The sequence below is a fragment of the Eptesicus fuscus genome, chromosome 13 (genome assembly GCF_027574615.1).
Source record: "Eptesicus fuscus isolate TK198812 chromosome 13, DD_ASM_mEF_20220401, whole genome shotgun sequence".
NCBI lineage: Eukaryota > Metazoa > Chordata > Mammalia > Chiroptera > Vespertilionidae > Eptesicus > Eptesicus fuscus.
The window spans coordinates 67,506,538-67,522,344 of NC_072485.1; the positions used below are offsets into that span (position 1 = coordinate 67,506,538).

A 15,807-nucleotide genomic window follows, 5' to 3' on the forward strand; every position below is an offset into this window, starting at 1 on the left:
ACATCAACTGCAAGGGCTTGAGAGCCAGGTCTTTGAATTGATGAACCTGGGTGGGCTGGTGTGTAAGGCCTGGGTCGGCCTCTGGGTGTGGGGCTGGTTCTAGCCAAAGTGTGGAAAGGCCAGCATGAGACTGGACATCTAACCCTGAGGTCTGAGGCAGGGTTGGCCTTCTGGTCCATTTCATGGGATAGGGGGACAGCTCTGAGCTGCTCAAGACTGGAGGTGACATTGTCCTTTCTTAGCCAGGGAGGCCTTTCAGCTCTTTTCTACTCTTTCTTTAGTGTCCTTCTGGTTCAGGGTGAACAGTCCATTTGCTGACCTCAGTTTGTTCTGTTGACCTTTGGGGATTGGGGCAGAAAGCCAGCAGAATGACTGTCAGACTGATCCCGTGAGAAGGCTGGCATGACTTGGTCTAAAGCAAGGCTCTGTAGAGGCCTCTGGGCTTGGGAACTACATGGAGGCTCTGGGGTGGGTCCCTTGTTAGCCACAGTCTGTTTCTCTCCAGAGTCCATGTATCTGTCACCTAAAGGGGCCCTTCCTGCCAGAGGTAACCAACAGCACTTTGGGAGCCTAGCCCCTTGCACGCAGCTCCCTGCTTTAGGAACTGAGGCTAATGTTTGGCAGCTGCCCCTGCCTAGTGGTCCTCATATCTGTTCAGGGACTTTGTCTCTGCTGCTTCAGGTCCTAGTTCTTGTCTCAATCTGCTGGGAACCCCTTAATCTTGTCTGTCTTTGGCTTAGACTATCTTGACACCATTAATTGGAACTGGTGGTGACAGCTTTGCCTTCCCCTGCCTGAAGCTATTCTTTTTAGAAGCTCTTGCCAGGAAACTGCATGGTGTGGACTGAGCTGCTGCCTCTGACCTCCCTTTGTCTTTACTCATGTCTCACCTCCTTTTCTTGCAGAAATGAAAACCTCCCTCATTGGCAAGAAGAAGCCAGCAGCCACTAAGAAAGGGGTAGGTGGGGAGAGGCAGTATGGGAGAGTGGTCAGGAGCCAGAGTCAGACTGCCTGGGTTCACCCCTTGACCCTGCCAGTCATTGGCTATGTGACTTTGGCAAAGGTACTCAACTTCTCAGAACCTTATCTGTGCAAGGGCTGTTAAGATGCCTATCTTCAAGGGGCTCCTGGAGGAGCCCAAGATTGTGCACATAGTGTGCTTGGGACATGCTGGTCTGGTAAACATGAGCTGCTGGTCATCAGGCCCTGAGGCCTCTGCTGGGACTGTGTGAGCCACCTCATGCCCAGCTCTAGCAGAGCCCCTGTTCTCCCTCTCGACCATGCTGACTGGACTCCTATTTTTACCCTGGACTTTAAAAAGGAACTGTGTGGGTGTGCTAGAGTGCCTGGGAGGGAGCAGGGGGACATTGTGGTTGGCAAGGCCCCCATCACATGATTCTCTTCCCAGCTGGGTGCCAAGAAAGGCCTAGGGGCCCAGAAGGTGAGCAGCCAGAGCTTCAGCGAGATTGAGCGGCAGGCCCAGGTGGCAGAGAAGCTCCGTGAGCAGCAGGTGGCTGATGCCAAGAAGCAGGCCGAGGAGTCTATGTGAGTGTTTGCCAGAGGGCCCCTTTTTCCTGTGGGGTTGGGTGGGCAGGTAGGACAGGTCAGGATGGGTGCTGGCCTCTGACATGTTTATTCCCTCCAAGGGTTGCCTCCATGCGTCTGGCCTATCAGGAGCTCCAGATTGACCGCAAGAAGGAGGAGAAGAAGCTACAGAATCTGGAAGGGAAGAAGCGAGAGCAGGCAGAGAGGTTGGGCATGGGCTTGGTGTCCCGAAGGTGAGACTCAGCTCTGGGGTGTGGCATAGAAATACCATTGTTTTCCTGGGAATCACTGCAGGTTCTTCCCAGCAGTTTGGGGTTCTAGGCTTAGTCTTTCTTTGAGGCTGAATAGATAGTTCTGTTTATTATCTTAAAGCACCTAGTACAGTGCTTAGGACAGAGTAGGTATGTGCTCACTATTTGTTGAATGAATGAAACTCAGGATCAGGTGCTCTTTCAATAGATTCAAGAGACTGGGACAGTGTTTTTTTTTTCTCTTCTTTTTTTCCATGTTTCTTAATGGGAGTGCTGATGGCATTTTGGGGGCGGGGGGGCAATTCTTTATTTTTCAAGAACTCTCTGAGAATTGCAGGGCTTTTAGCATCCCTGATCCTTGCCCACTAGGCCAGTGGTGCTGCCAGACACCAACACCTGGAAATAACCCCACACACTCAAATGTCCTCAGGTTGGACAGTAAGCTTTCTGTTTCGGGATGTTGTGTTGCTGTGGTTTCTTAAATACAAGGACTGCAAACCATGAGTGTTCACCACTGCTCTCACAGTTTTGGTATGCCTTTTGTTTGCTCTCCACTAAGAGTTAATATCTAGAGATTTCAGTAATACTAGGTTTTTTTATCTCTTAAAAATCGGAAAGTCTGACAGCGCTGGGGCCAGCAGTCCTGTCTACAGTTAGCTTGTGCTGAGTGGTGGCTGCTCCTTCGAGGGGGCGTGAGCTCCGCCATTGACCTTATGTACTTAAACACCGCAGTCATATGCAGAAGGTACTGTGACCCCGTTTTACAGATGAGAAAATTGGCACTCAGAGCACTTAAGCAACTTGCCTGAAGCCCACAAATCTAGTAATTGACACAAATAGGTTTTGAACATAGAACTATTTGATTCCAAATTCAGTATATTTGGCCATCATGCTCTACTTCTCTGGAAGAAGATGATTTGTCAGAACATGTGCTGGTCGGGTTCCATGCTGCTTGGATTCTAGTTATTCCCTTTCAGTCTGTGTGCTACTCGTGTAACACAGCTAATCAGGGAAACAAAATTATAATCCCGAAAAGAACTTTAGGTGTCCTCCCCTGCGCTGTTTTGGTCACAGAAATTACTGGGTTAAAGGATGTGAACAATTTTTCAGTTTTTTTTCCCTCTTTGTAGTGCAAGAGAATCTTCTTTAAAGCCAGCCCGCCCTATTTAAAGCCCTATTGCAAAATATTCACTCCTTATAGATATTTTTTGTGAATTTATTTGAATGAAATTAATCCCTAAAAAGCCTGTGTGGAGCAGAACACAGGAAGGAAGTGAGGCATTAAGAGTTGGTACTGCCTGCCCAGCTCTGCCTCTTCTCACTGGAAACCGGACAGCAGATCCAGGTCTTAGAGCATAGGGTCCGGCTCTGTACCTGGAAGTGCTCTCCTCTTAAGAAAACAGGTGGGATAATTAAGAACTCATCCTTTGATACCATTAGGCTCATTTCCCTGGTTCTGGGGCATTTTCTTTTGTGTGCATGTGTCCATCTTGGTGAAGGATGTGGCTCATAGTACACAAGTCTGTTAGTACTGTCACTTGGTGCACATTATTAGTTATTACGGGCAAAGGGTTGTTTGGCAGGGAAAACTTATTCTGAGAAAAAGCAGGTGTAGAAAGTCGAGGGTGTGCTCTCCCGTTCAGCACAGTTCTGTGCACAGGTAGTGGGAGAAGGTTCTGGGTGTGAAGGAGAACCCACGCTTATGCCAGCAGCTGGGTCCCTTTTCTTGGGCGGTGACATGAGTGTTCACCACTGCTCTCACGCCCGGCTCTGCTTTCCTCCGCAGCTCCGTCTCCCACTCAGTGCTGTCTGAGATGCAGGTGATTGAGCAGGAAACTCCAGTGAGTGCAAAATCCTCCCGCTCACAGTTGGACTTATTTGATGATGTTGGTACCTTCGCCTCTGGACCCCCAAAGTAAGACTTGTTGGGGTGAAGACTTGGCCATTCTATTCTCATCAGGTTCTCTGAGTCACTCTCCTGTCTCCCTAGGTACAAGGACAACCCCTTTTCCTTGGGGGAAAGTTTTGCTTCCCGTTGGGATACAGATGCCACCTGGGGCATGGACAAGATGGAGGAGAAGGAGCCAGAAGTGACCATCTCAAGCATCCGGCCTGTTTCAGAAAGGTGAGTGGTCTAGGGCAGCACTGTCCGGTAGAACTTTGCGTGATGGAAGAGTTCTGTACCTGTACTGTCCGATGTTGTAGCCACTAGGCATGTGGCTACTGAGCCCTTAAAACATGGCTAGTGTCACTAAGGAGCTACATTTTACATTTAATTTAAGTTTAAATAGTCACATGTGGCTAGTGGCTACAGGTCAGACAGTGCAGGATCGGGCTTTGGTTTGAGCTGTGCTTATCGTCACAGAAGGCCGAGCAGCCTCTTGTCCACGATCCGTTTCTTTGGCAGGAGGGGTCTCTGGTTTTATGCTTCAATCCTGACCTCCCAAGTATTATGTGTCCTTGGCCCCCATCTTATTTTATTTTCTTAAAAGCGTATTCCATCTTAATCTGGGCAATATGTTTAATTGATAAATTATCTGCAAGTCATCTCTTTGTAAAACGGGGGCATAAGTAATGACTTCACAGGGCTGCTGGAAGGATTAAATGTAATGAAACAGCTATCCTGAATTCTGTGCATGTCAGTGCTGAGTAGGAGCGACCATACACCTTGTCATCCACACTGGGATGCTTTCTGAGAGTAAGAGGGGGTGCTGTTAATAGTTATGCCAGGAGAGTAAGTATAAACCCAGGCAAACCGAAACATGGTCACCAGTGTTGGGCCAGTTGTACCTAGGAGTAGAGTGGCAGTAGTGACATTACGACACCCTAGAACTTGATGAAGCTGTCGTGGTTGGGGCAGAAGCCTTGTCCCCTCCAAACCACATTTCCATGTCACCTAGTGGAGGTAAGAGAAGCTCTCTGTGCCTTGGCTTCAATGTGGAGAGGGGAGGGGCCTTATCCAGGGGAGAGGGCCCCTCCAGCCAGTCAGATAGGGTCTGGGTAAGCATCCCCAGATTTGCCTCTGATCGTAATGGGATAGTAACATTATCCCCTGACAGTAATGGGAGGGGTCAGAGATGGTGTTCCACATCCACTCTCAGAGTCACAAACCGGAAGGAAGTAGAGAGCCGGAGCTCGGGCCTCGAGTCCAGTGAAGCACGTCAGAAATTCGCAGGAGCCAAAGCCATCTCATCTGACATGTTCTTCGGGCGGGAGGTGGATACTGAGGTGAGTAGAGTTGTCCACCCTGAGGCTAGAGGCAGCGGGTAGAAGCAAGACCTTCCTCCCTGTCACTAGTTTGGGCTTTAGCACCAGGGTGGCTGGCCTGTATGAGTTCTTGGGACATCGGCAAAAAGATCCCCAGCCTTTTCTTCACCACAGTATGAAGCCAGGTCTCGGCTACAGCAGCTCTCAGGCAGTAGTGCCATCAGCTCTTCAGACCTCTTTGGAGACATGGATGGAGCTCATGGAACAGGTAGGGACCAGAGGTGTGGGTACCAAGTGGGTCTGTGAGTAGAGGGGGAAGGCCCAAGGGTCAGGGCTTCCTGCAGGCCTCTGGGTCACCCCTTTCCTTGCTTTTACAGGCAGCGTATCTCTGGGGAATGTGCTCCCCACAGCTGACATTGCCCAGTTTAAGCAGGGTGTCAAGTCTGTGGCCGGGAAGATGGCTGTGCTGGCCAATGGTGTGATGAATTCTTTGCAGGTGAGGCGGGGGCTCCTTGACTTGGAGTGGGAGAGGCCTGAAGAGTAGTGCTGGAGGCTGGCCTTCACCACATCCAGACACTGCCACCGGGTAGCCCCTCAGCCTGAGGGAGAGCTTTTCCTTTTCCTGGAGGGCAGCCTCCTTCCTTTGAGCTCTCCCTATGTAGACTGTCTGCACTGATTTCCCCCCAGTCTTATCACCTGGACTACTCTTTCTCCCTTCTCAGCTTCTATGAGATTGGGCAGGGCTTCTCCCTTGGTATCTGGCCACAACCCCTTTCCCGAGTCACAAAATATAAAACAGTCTCAGCCATGGTGAGATTGGTGCCCATTTCTCCCATACCCCAAATCCCAGTCCTGTAGGGTGTGCTGGGGGAGGGTGTGCATGCTGGGTTGGAGGTGCTGACTTAGTTTTTTCTTCCCCCATTTCCAGGATCGCTATGGTTCCTACTGATCCAAGCTCCATGGCTCAGGCATATGGTGGTGACAGCAGCAAAAACCCCATGATTACCAGGCCAGGGCTGCTTGCCTTGTGGAAGTTGGGGAGGAATTGTTACTTTATGTGTGGTATGTGAGTGGGGTGGCCTTTGAGGATCTCTGGTGAGGGAATGGGCAGTACCAGCCCTTGGCCTCTGCCTATAGATGGAGTCCTTTTTCCTTCTCCCTCACACCCTCTCTCCTGTGTGCTAGATTATTGTCCTTCCAGTCCTGCTCCCAAAGCTGCTGCTCACTTGTCCTGCCACACTGGGAGTGAGGGAGGGCATCTCCTCAGGATGGCTTATCCTGGGCCCAGCCCTTCTCTGACAGGGAAAGTGAAAAGTTGAAGGCTTTTTGACTGGCTCTAGGATCCTTCCAGGTTGTCTGGGGGTTTGGTCCCTGACCTCTGGAACCGGCGGGGAGGTCTAGGAAGAGTTCTGCTATAGACCAGCCCCCAGAGGAGGGGGCTCTGGACTTGCTGCTGCTGTTGCTGCTGCATTGGCCTCTTCTGGGCCCCAGGAGAGGGCAAGGGAGGCAAAGGACCTTCGTCTGGGCCTTACTAAGGGCTAGAAACTTTACCTGGTACCTAAAGGTTTCATTTGGGATCAGACTGGAGGCCAGAGTGATGATCTGTCTCACCACCCCTTTCTACAGTGGTCATTTGGAAGGTTACTTTTCCTGGGTGTCTCGGAGTCCTTTATTGTCCATGTGGACTACAGGACCCCTGTCCCCTCGAGACTCTGTTCTTTTCCCCGCTTGGTGGCCATGGCGAGTCTCGTCTGCCCTGTGGTGTCCTGCTCTGGATGCAGATGACTTGAGGGATAGAAGCAGGCTGCTGGGGCTCAGCTTTCTTCCTCTGCATCATCCTGGGCTTAGGGGGGCCTGGACAACACCCCACCAGTGAGAGCTCGAGGTGCCTACAGAGCTGCAAGCCTTGCCCCCTGGTCACTGGGCCACGCACTGTATCATTCTTGGTGCCATCTTCCCTTGCCATGCTGGCAGTGTAGGCCCACCCCACCCCCTGTGGGTTGAGGGTAAGGCTCCCAAGCAACACAGACCACTCTTCCCACCACCCTCTTCCCCCAAAGGGACTTGAGTTTCTTTCTGGACTGTTTGTATTGAAACATAGTGGTGTCAAATAAAGCCCCGGCAGGGCCCTGGGCCCCTGTTGGTCTGAGTGAAGTGGTGTCCTCGCTGGATCCTGCCTCCCTGCCCAGTGTAGGCCCCTCGCCTCACTGTCTGGGCTCCCACCGATATGGGTAGGGCGTCCGTGCCGAAGCTGAGGGCACTTTCTCCAGGGCCTCCAGCTTGTCTCTTCTCTGAAAGCCAAAGTCCCCTGGCTTCTCGGCCCTGTGCTGCCTCGAGGTCCGGTGCAGCCTCGACCTCACCACCCTGTTGCACGCGGAGGAAAGAGCTGATGTTAGTTGGCCCCATGGCTGGGGGCAGGCGAGCAACCTCAGCAGCCTTGCACCTCATCCCAACAGTAGGCTCGAGGTGTTTCTCAATGGAGTTTAATAAAATATACAAACCTTAATGGAATCCTTTTAAATCCTGGAAGAAAGATGTGTGTGTATAAACCCCTGGCTTAGTTACCCTTTTCCTCTATAGGGGCTCTCAGAACATCTCTACCACCTTGGGGGTCCCCAGAGTACAGTTAAACCACCAGTTTGGAAAATGGACTGTTAGAAAGGATGGATGGAGGGAGCAATGGGATCTCTACTAAGCCAGTGATTTCCAGAGCACGGATCCGGGACTTTCAGCCTTGGAATGGTCTGGAGCAGTGGTCGGCAAACTCATTAGTCAACAGAGCCAAATATCAACAGTACACCGATTGAAATTTCTTTTGAGAGCCAAATTTTTAAAACTTAAACTTCTTCTAATGACACTTCTTCAAAATAGACTCGCCCAGGCCGTGGTATTTTGTGCAAGAGCCACACTCGAGGGGCCAAAGAGCCACATGTGGCTCACGAGCCACAGTTTGCCGACCACGGGTCTGGAGTGTTCATAATCAGAGACTTGTGCCGCATCCCAAGCTGGAGTTGAGTAATTTGCATTGTAAACAAACTCCCCAGGTGATTCCCATGCACACAGGACTTTCCAGCTGCTTTTAACTAGTTGGAGGGCGGATATGGTTGTGGGCCTGGAGAGCTCTCAGGGTCCTGGAGCTTCAGTAGCTCTGGAACCTCCAGTCCTGGCCTGGCCCTACCGGGCTTTAGGGGCCAGTTCCTGTAATTCCAGTATGTGCTCAGGAAAACGTGTGCCCAGTGGTGGGACCTTCGGCTTCGTTTCAGAGGAGGCATCCTGATCTGCTCAGGTCCCTGGGTAGGTTTTGCTTTCTGGAGGACCCCTGCCCTTCAGCCTTGGCTGTATGATTGTACTCCTCAGGCCTGTGCCCACAGCTGCATCCCCACTGCTCTAACCCTGAGCAGGTGCTTGGCAAATGTTTAATGAAACTGGCTAAAAGGCTCTGCAGTGCTGACCCTTGGTGGCCAGGGCCTTGAACCTTATGGGAACCTGGCCTTGAACCCTCAGAGCTTGTTTCCTGGAGACCCATTCCTGCTATGAGTACTTTTCCTTTAAAAGGCTGTCACGTGCAAGAGGTAAGCCCCTCTGCTCGTTATCTGAGGCAGGTCTCCAGGCTGAGTGATCCTCTGGCCGCCACCTCCCGGAAAAGCTGAGATGCTGGCACCAAAACCCCAAACTCGCCCCTTCCCATCACCCCCTCCTTCAGTCTAGTGAGTTTAGACTCACCACTTAGCAGACACAAGGGACTTTATTCATTCATGTTTAGCTAATAGACACAGGAGGCTTGAAGCAGTGTTTGAAAGTGAAATGGTCTTGCCCACCCTTCGTCCCATCATGCTATGCTAGTGGCTCTTTCTCCAGTAGAAGGCCACTGTGATTCTGTCCTCCCATACTGGCATCACCCGTGCCACCCCTGACCATGCAAGGCCCTGTGTGGCTATTCATGGTCTTCTCCTTTCCTGGAGTTGCTGTAAGATGAACCTTCTATGAGGCCAAGTCCCTTCCTGGCGACCTCAGTTCAATCTGCCGTTAGCGCGGCGCCTGGGACAGGGAGAGTAAGCTAACTTTCTTGAATCACTGCTTGGGTTGGCTGATATCAGAACCCCTGGCAGGTCTTGGACTGGGGCTGTTATTTGGCCTTTCCGCCAGCAGAGGGCAGCATGGCACATGGTCAGGAGGAGTTGGGTGGGAGTAGGAGTTGGGTACAGGGTGTTGTAGACAGGACCCTTCAGACTCCTTAAATCTCGGACTCGTCTGTCTCTTCAGTGGAGCCATCGCTCTCTGCATCCACTTTGCGGGCGTGATGGAGGGGTCTCCAGGAAAAGCCAGCCCGGTGAGGGGTCCGGGAAGGCAGGCAGCTGGCCTCTGGACTGGCACTGACTGAGTTGACCAGGTCTGGGATCTGGGCCAGCCTGAAGGAGGAAAGAAGCCCAGAGGGCAGCAAGGTGCCTCCTGTCCAGAGACCAGGACCTCCACACAGTTGCATTTGGATGAAACCAGGGGCTGTATTCCCAAGGGATTCAAGGAGAGGCTACCTCAGGCCTCTGCTGGCCCCTAAGCCCTTCCCTGACTGATGGGGATGTTATGGATAAACACTGACCCACGATGGGGCACTGCCATGTCCGACTGAGGTTTGCCCCCACAAGGGGGCAGCATCTTCCCATCTGACACTTACAGTCGGTCCAGCTCCTCATCCATGGCTGGGTCATGCATCAGGTCCCCTTTGTCAGGCAAAGCTCCTAGGAGATAATGGGGGGCAGGGGGAGAGGAGTCACAAAACTTAATCTGTGGGTCCTTCAATCAGGCTCCTGTCAGATGCCCCTGTGTCCCACCTTCATATCTGCCTGTTTGGGCTGATCTAAGATAAGGGAAAGAGCTTTACAGAGAAGTTTAAGATGACTGCTATCAGGGCAGAGAATCTTGGGTACTGATGGATAAATTTAATGTTTATAATGTTTAATAGCCCTGCTGTCTGCTTCCCGCCCCCTCAGGGCAGTAACTACAGCTAAGGAGACATTCCCAAACCTCAGGTCACTGCATAAAGAGCGGTCCCCTTCCAAGATGAGATGGTGGGTTGTGAGCTGGCCTCCTCCTTTGAGGCCCCCCAGTATTTGGCTAAAAAGAAACCAGGGATACAGGATGTGGTTCAGGCTAACCACAAAGACCAGAAATTAGATCTGTGCCCCCAAATCGGGGTGACCCCACTTTGAAGACTGGTAAAAAATGCTGCCTCAGCACCTCCAGGGTGGTTCCCACGGGTCAGGAGCAGACCAAACTCTGGCCTGGCTGGAGCCAGCAGGAGAGCTGTCCCATCTCTGCTGTCACCCATCGCTCTCAGCTGGTTTCCTCAGCTATAAACTAAGGGAACCAATTCTTTGACCTTGGGGAAAGGTGAGAAGAGAGTCTTGGATGCTCCCCAGAGCTGTTAACATAGGAAGGAAGGTGGAGCTGAAGTTTGCAGATAAAAGGACTCTCACCAGCAAATTGTTGAGGGAAAAGAGCTCATTGGTAGTCAGAACCTAGATCTGGCAATTAACAATGCTGGTCTGTAGAAAGCTCAATCTTAAAATTTCCTATCTGGCTTCAGTTCATTCCCATCTTTTCCAAAGCCTTTTCAAATGATGCCTCCTGGTCCCTTTTGCTCTAAGTTAGTGGTTTTCAAACTACGTCCCATGGAGCCCTCTCTCATTTTGTGGTGTGGTGGGGTGCCTTGACGACTAAGGGAACAAACAGGCTGACCACTGGTTGCAGCCAGGGATCTCCAGATCGCGCTCTCATGCACGGGAGAAGCAGGTGAGGGCAGAGACTACATGCTTCTTTCCATCTCCCACTCCACCCAGCTCCGTAGAAGTGGTTGACTGAATGTACTTTTTAAAGGCCCTAGAAATAGTGAGGGCATGAGGTTGGTCCAAGCTGTGCTGCAGATGCTCCTTAGCTTTTCCTTTTCCTTCCTAGTGGCTGTTATTGGTGGAGGGGCCGGGAGGATGGCTTGTTACCCAGGAGTGTGAGAGAGGCCTAAGCAAACCCCCACCAGTCACTTCCAGCTGGCGACCTTGGCTACCAGCCTCACTGGGCTGAGGTGTCCCCAGACCTGTGCATGCCCCACGCACTGACTCAGAATAACAGCTGCCAGGTGGCATCATGGCTGAGTGGGCCCTCAGTCAGTCCTGCTAGGGTGTGCACTCCCATGCACCCCCAGAGCATCCTAGCAGGATCTAGATTGTATAAGATCTAAAGCGTCTAGCCCAGTATGGTCTACTGTGGCTGGCATTTAACGAATGTTCAATTTCCTTCCCTTGACCCTGTCCCCTCAACTGGCAGAAGGAAGGGGAATTCAAAGTGGAGTGTCTCTTTTAAAAAAAAAAAATATATTTTATTGATTTTTTACAGAGAGGAAGGTAGAGGGATAGAGAGCTAGAAACATCGATCAGCTGCCTCCTGCACACCCCCCACTGGGGACGTGCCCGCAACCAAGGTACATGCCCTTGACCGGAATTGAACCTGGGACCTTTCAGTCCGCAGGCCGACGCTCTATCCACTGAGCCAAACAGGTTTCGGCAGAGTGTCTCTTCTTTGAGACTCAGGAACAGGGGATTCCCAGCACACCGAGGTACCTCTCAGAGAGAAATAAAAACCCCTTGCCTGGCTGGCATGCCTCAGGGGTTGAATGTCGACCTAGAAGCAGGAGGTCATGGTTCGATTCTGGTCAGGGCACATGCCAGGGTGCGGGCTTGATCCCCAGTAGGGGTTGTGCAGGAGGCAGCTGATCAGTGATTCTCATCATTGATGCTTCTATCTCCCTCTCCCTCTCCCTCTAAAAATTAATAAAATATATTTAAAAAAATAAAATATATTTAAAGAAAAAGAACCCCTAGAGCTCTGCTGGATGGTGACCTGAAGGCTCTCTTTCCCTAGGAGGGCAAAGGGTGTGGGAGAGGACGGGGGAGGGGGGATGTGGAGGGGTGGGAGGGGGAGGAGAGTGCTGAGAAGGCCAACCAGTGAGAATAAAATGGTGGACAGAAAAAACTGGGCCAGTGCTCCCCTCTCCTTTTGCTCTCTTTCAGATTAATCAGATTTTTTTTCCTAACTGGGAAAAAGGCCTCCCCAGACACACCTTTGCCCTGCTTACAAATGGGATTCAAGTCTCCTTGATATGTAATCATCCAGAGCTCCTGAGTAAACAGCCTTATGTCTGCCAGGCCACTCCCTAAAAATAGAGCTGGGGGTTCTCTGGGGAGGGGCTGCCATGGAGAGGTGCTTCATGTGGGGGCAGGGCTGCGGGCCGGGAAGGCCGTCCCTCCCCATGGGAGCCTGAGAGGTCTGGGAGGGCACAGTCTTGTGCACATTCTGGCTCCCTGGGCCTCAGAGTCTGGCCCTGAGAAATCAAGGTAAAGATGGTGATGCCCCTCCTCATGGGGCCAGTTGGCCAGTGGAGGCCAGTTTCTATGAGGCTTTGTATTGTGCGGCCAGAAGAGGCTGGTCATAGCCAGCTCTGGCTTACCGAGGGCTTGGCTGATCCCACGATGCTTGGAGAGAGCCACAAGGAATCCGTAGAAGGTCAGTCTCTGAACGTTGCTTAGGACCTCTTTGACAAGTGCTGGGGGTGGGCAGCTGGAAGAGGAAATACATGCCAGATTCAAAGACGAGCCAGTCTGCGTGTCATCTCTTCACACCTTCAGGCTTGGGAGGATGCCCAAAGCCGAGACGAAGGGACCTGAGTATCCTGGGGGCCCTAAGACCCTGGGGGAGCCTGGCAGATGTCCAGGAGCAGGGAGCAAGGCCTGGACTGGGAACATGAAGGTCTAGCATGTTGGTGTTTTTACTGGGGGAGGAAAAAAGGGGGAGACATGGCAATAGGTAACAACAGCCTCTTCTAGAAAGAAACCAAAAGTGGCTGTGCTGTCTCCAGTGGACTTTGAACCACACAGGACAGCTTTACCCTCCCTTCCTGTGAATTTGTTATACAGCGCATGTTTTCCTTCCCTCTAAAACGTCAAGGCCAGTCTATGTCCCAGGAAGGAGAAGGGGACCAGGCTGGTGGTCTGCGGTGGTCTTGCCCAAGTGAAAGCAATCCTCCCTGAGAGCAACCTGGTCTGGGGGCAGATGGCACTGTTCTAGCTTATACTGTGACCGCCAGCACCCTAGGAGCCCTGGGCCAATGGAATAGCCTGCTGGAGATCGGTCCCAGGGCCAGTGGTCTACATCCCCTGGCGCCAGCGGTGGTGGGGGTGTCTACGTGGACACTTCTACCTGTACTTGTGCCGGTCACACAGGCTCTCCAGGCGCTGGTAGAAGAGTGACGCCTCGACCCCCTCCAGCATGCTGGCCTCACCCAAGGCGGGCCGCTGGCGGTGCTGCCCACTGGACGATGTTGGCACAATCACTGTGTTGGGGTTCTTGCCTGACAGTAGGTCCTGGTAGATGGCAGCCACACTCTCCAGGAATTCTGGGTACCGTGGAGGGAGGAGGCACAGGTCAGGCAGGGAGGACATCCTTCATCCCGTCACTATGTCCCCTTCTGTTAGCTCCACACGAGTGTCAGTGCTCAGGGCATGGCTGTGACCACCACACACATGCGAGGTGACACTAATGTGTGTTTCAGTTCAAATGTCCCCTCTTTTGGGCAACTGTCCCTAGACCAGGTGAGGTTCCCCATCACATACTTGCATACCCTGTGTTCCTCGTAGCATTATCAGTGATGAGTTTTCTGAGTAATTGCTTGTGGACTCTGTCTCCTTGCTGGCATGGGAGCTCCTCAAACCAAGGCAGGCACCATGCCTTGTCAAGCCCTGTCCCAGCACCTGGCTCTAGGCCTGGCATATATTGAATGGCTATAAATGTTTTTGTAAAAAGGGAAGGTGTGCACGCTCCCACGGGTAAGCCCCACCTTCTGAGGCCTCCTGCCTCTGTGACTCAAGAATGCACGTTGGAATACCAGTGTGGGAGAGAAAGCCTGCAAGCTGTGAATTTACTCAACATTTGAAACTGATTTTGAATTTTAGTAATCAAGCCATAGTCAGAGAGCAGTGACTTATGGCCCATCTCACCGCCAACTGGCGCATGCGCTGTGCAGTAGTGATGCTGGGCCCACGCTGCTGCGAGCAGAGGGCCCGGCAGGCGGCACAGGGAAAAGGTTCTCACCAACATGGCTGCTCCTGCCCCCTCCAGGGCCCAAGTGCTTTAGAGAAATGGGGAGTAAATGCCTGCAGCTGCGAAGAGCAGGTGGGGAGACCCCAGGTTCCAGACCCTGCCTGACAGAAGGTGATGCCGAGTGAGGCCAGGGCTGGCTGGGGCCACCCGTTGGCAGGAAGGCCATGTCCAGGCTCCAAAGACAGCCTTCTGTTTACTGGACGAGCTCGTTTTAAATAAGTTTGTTTATGGGCATAGTCAGCAATTTCTAAACCCAACGTTCCATTTGATGTTCTGTGTGAGCTGCTGTGCATTCGTATTTGTGGGTCTATTTTTATTCCACCTGATTCCAGAAGGGATTTAAGGGCACAGCTGGTGCATCTGGGGAGCAGGTGGGACACAGGACTGGTGTGCACTTATTAAAGCTGGGTGGGAACCTGTGTGCCCACACATAGGGGCCAGGGCCCAGGGGTGGCACTGCCATGGCCGTGGTTCAGCGAGTGCCTGAGAGTGCCGGCGGGGAGTGAGCCTCTGTCCAAGTGTGGGCTGCAGCACTTAGTAGCTCTGCAGCTTAGGCTACTGGCCTATGTGACCTTGGCTCTTCAAGGACCTATCTCTTAGGGCTGTTGTAAGGGTTAAAGTCCTTAGTGCTATGCCTGGCACAGTAAGTTTTTTATAAGCAGTGAATTTATCAGGTATGGTCACTATGGTGTGTGGTGTTGTCATTGTCATTTTCAGCAGTGTCATTGCACTGCTGACTGTGGTGTCTGTGTCTTGAGGATGTTGAGGAAGTAGGTTTTGCATAGTGACACCTGTGACCCCCCGTGACGAGAACTAGACATCCTGTAGTGACCGGGGTGAAGCATACCACAAAGGAAGCACAACAGAGAAATGTGTGTGCCGGGCACGCGATGGAGTGATGGAGTGGGCAGCCGGGCAGGAGAGGGAGAGGAGGTCTGACGGGAGCCACAGGGGTCTTGGGAGACTCTCACCTGAGTAGTAAAACTGGATCTGGAAGGCCAAGAGGAAATCTGAAAAAGACATCAAGCAGTCCATGGCATCATCCATGAGCACAATCCTGAGGGGGAAAGAGAGAGAAATGTGAGAGAGAGAGTTTGTGTGTGTGTGTGTGTGTGTGTGTGTGTGTGTGTGTGTGTGTGTGTGTGAGAGAGAGAGAGAGAGAGAGAGAGAGAGAGAGCCATTCCTGGGGCTCTAGTCTCCCTTGGGGCAATAAGACATTGATAGAGGGCTCCCAAAACAAGCTCCTCCCAATCACCTCACTTCTTCTTCATCAATTGGGCTCTGCCATCAAACTGCGCTGACCACACTATCAAGGGCAGGCTCCCAGATCAGTCTCTGTGGCAGCAGCTAGTGGATGGAGGAGGGAGGGGGAGGGTGGGCAGCCAGGAGAGGGTGCAATTGTAATGCAGCCAAGATTTCTTTTCATATACTTGAGCAGTAAATCCTTTCATCCTGCAGCGAGGACCATTTAGTCAGAATAAATACAGCTGATTGGAAAAGGCAAAAAGAACAGCCAAGAGGTTTAAAGGGGTCTTGGCAAGTGGTGCTGATATTTAATAAGCTCCCCAGGGCCAGAGAGCTCCCGAACCTCCATCCTGGGACACGGAGGGCAGAGAAGGGAAGTGGGCTCAGAGCTCTGCACTTGGAGAGGGTCAAA

General features: G+C 52.1%; 2 protein-coding genes across 8 annotated transcripts in view; one reads left to right on the forward strand and one right to left on the reverse strand.

Annotated features, from left to right (window-relative positions):
• ARFGAP2 (ADP ribosylation factor GTPase activating protein 2) overlaps positions 1 to 15,807 on the forward strand; it is a 37,964-nt gene that overhangs the window by 3,404 nt on the left and 18,753 nt on the right. For 3 of the 5 annotated variants that reach the window (XR_008557870.1, XR_008557869.1, XR_008557871.1), the window contains exons 8-16: positions 906 to 958; positions 1,409 to 1,545; positions 1,647 to 1,778; positions 3,583 to 3,711; positions 3,787 to 3,921; positions 4,898 to 5,024; positions 5,178 to 5,271; positions 5,381 to 5,499; positions 5,932 to 6,065. Coding sequence is in view for 2 of the 5 variants with exons in the window: in XM_028153481.2 (XP_028009282.1) it covers positions 506 to 547; positions 906 to 958; positions 1,409 to 1,545; positions 1,647 to 1,778; positions 3,583 to 3,711; positions 3,787 to 3,921; positions 4,898 to 5,024; positions 5,178 to 5,271; positions 5,381 to 5,499; positions 5,932 to 5,952 (989 nt within the window). In the remaining 3 variants the exon portion in view is untranslated. Of the gene's footprint in view, positions 1 to 505; positions 548 to 905; positions 959 to 1,408; positions 1,546 to 1,646; positions 1,779 to 3,582; positions 3,712 to 3,786; positions 3,922 to 4,897; positions 5,025 to 5,177; positions 5,272 to 5,380; positions 5,500 to 5,931; positions 7,158 to 15,807 lie in introns of those variants that run through there. The other 2 variants (XM_028153481.2, XM_008146751.3) reach the window with 2 other exon arrangements.
• Positions 7,203 to 15,807, reverse strand: part of CSTPP1 (centriolar satellite-associated tubulin polyglutamylase complex regulator 1) — a 160,402-nt gene continuing 151,797 nt past the window's right edge. For 2 of the 3 annotated variants that reach the window (XM_008146756.3, XM_008146753.3), the window contains 5 exons: positions 15,122 to 15,207; positions 13,251 to 13,446; positions 12,502 to 12,611; positions 9,676 to 9,739; positions 8,738 to 9,412 (listed from right to left, as the gene is read on the reverse strand). In XM_008146756.3, the coding sequence (XP_008144978.1) occupies positions 9,238 to 9,412; positions 9,676 to 9,739; positions 12,502 to 12,611; positions 13,251 to 13,446; positions 15,122 to 15,207 (631 nt within the window). In that variant the 3' untranslated portion in view covers positions 8,738 to 9,237. Of the gene's footprint in view, positions 7,368 to 8,737; positions 9,413 to 9,675; positions 9,740 to 12,501; positions 12,612 to 13,250; positions 13,447 to 15,121; positions 15,208 to 15,807 lie in introns of those variants that run through there. The other variant, XM_008146754.3, reaches the window with a different exon arrangement.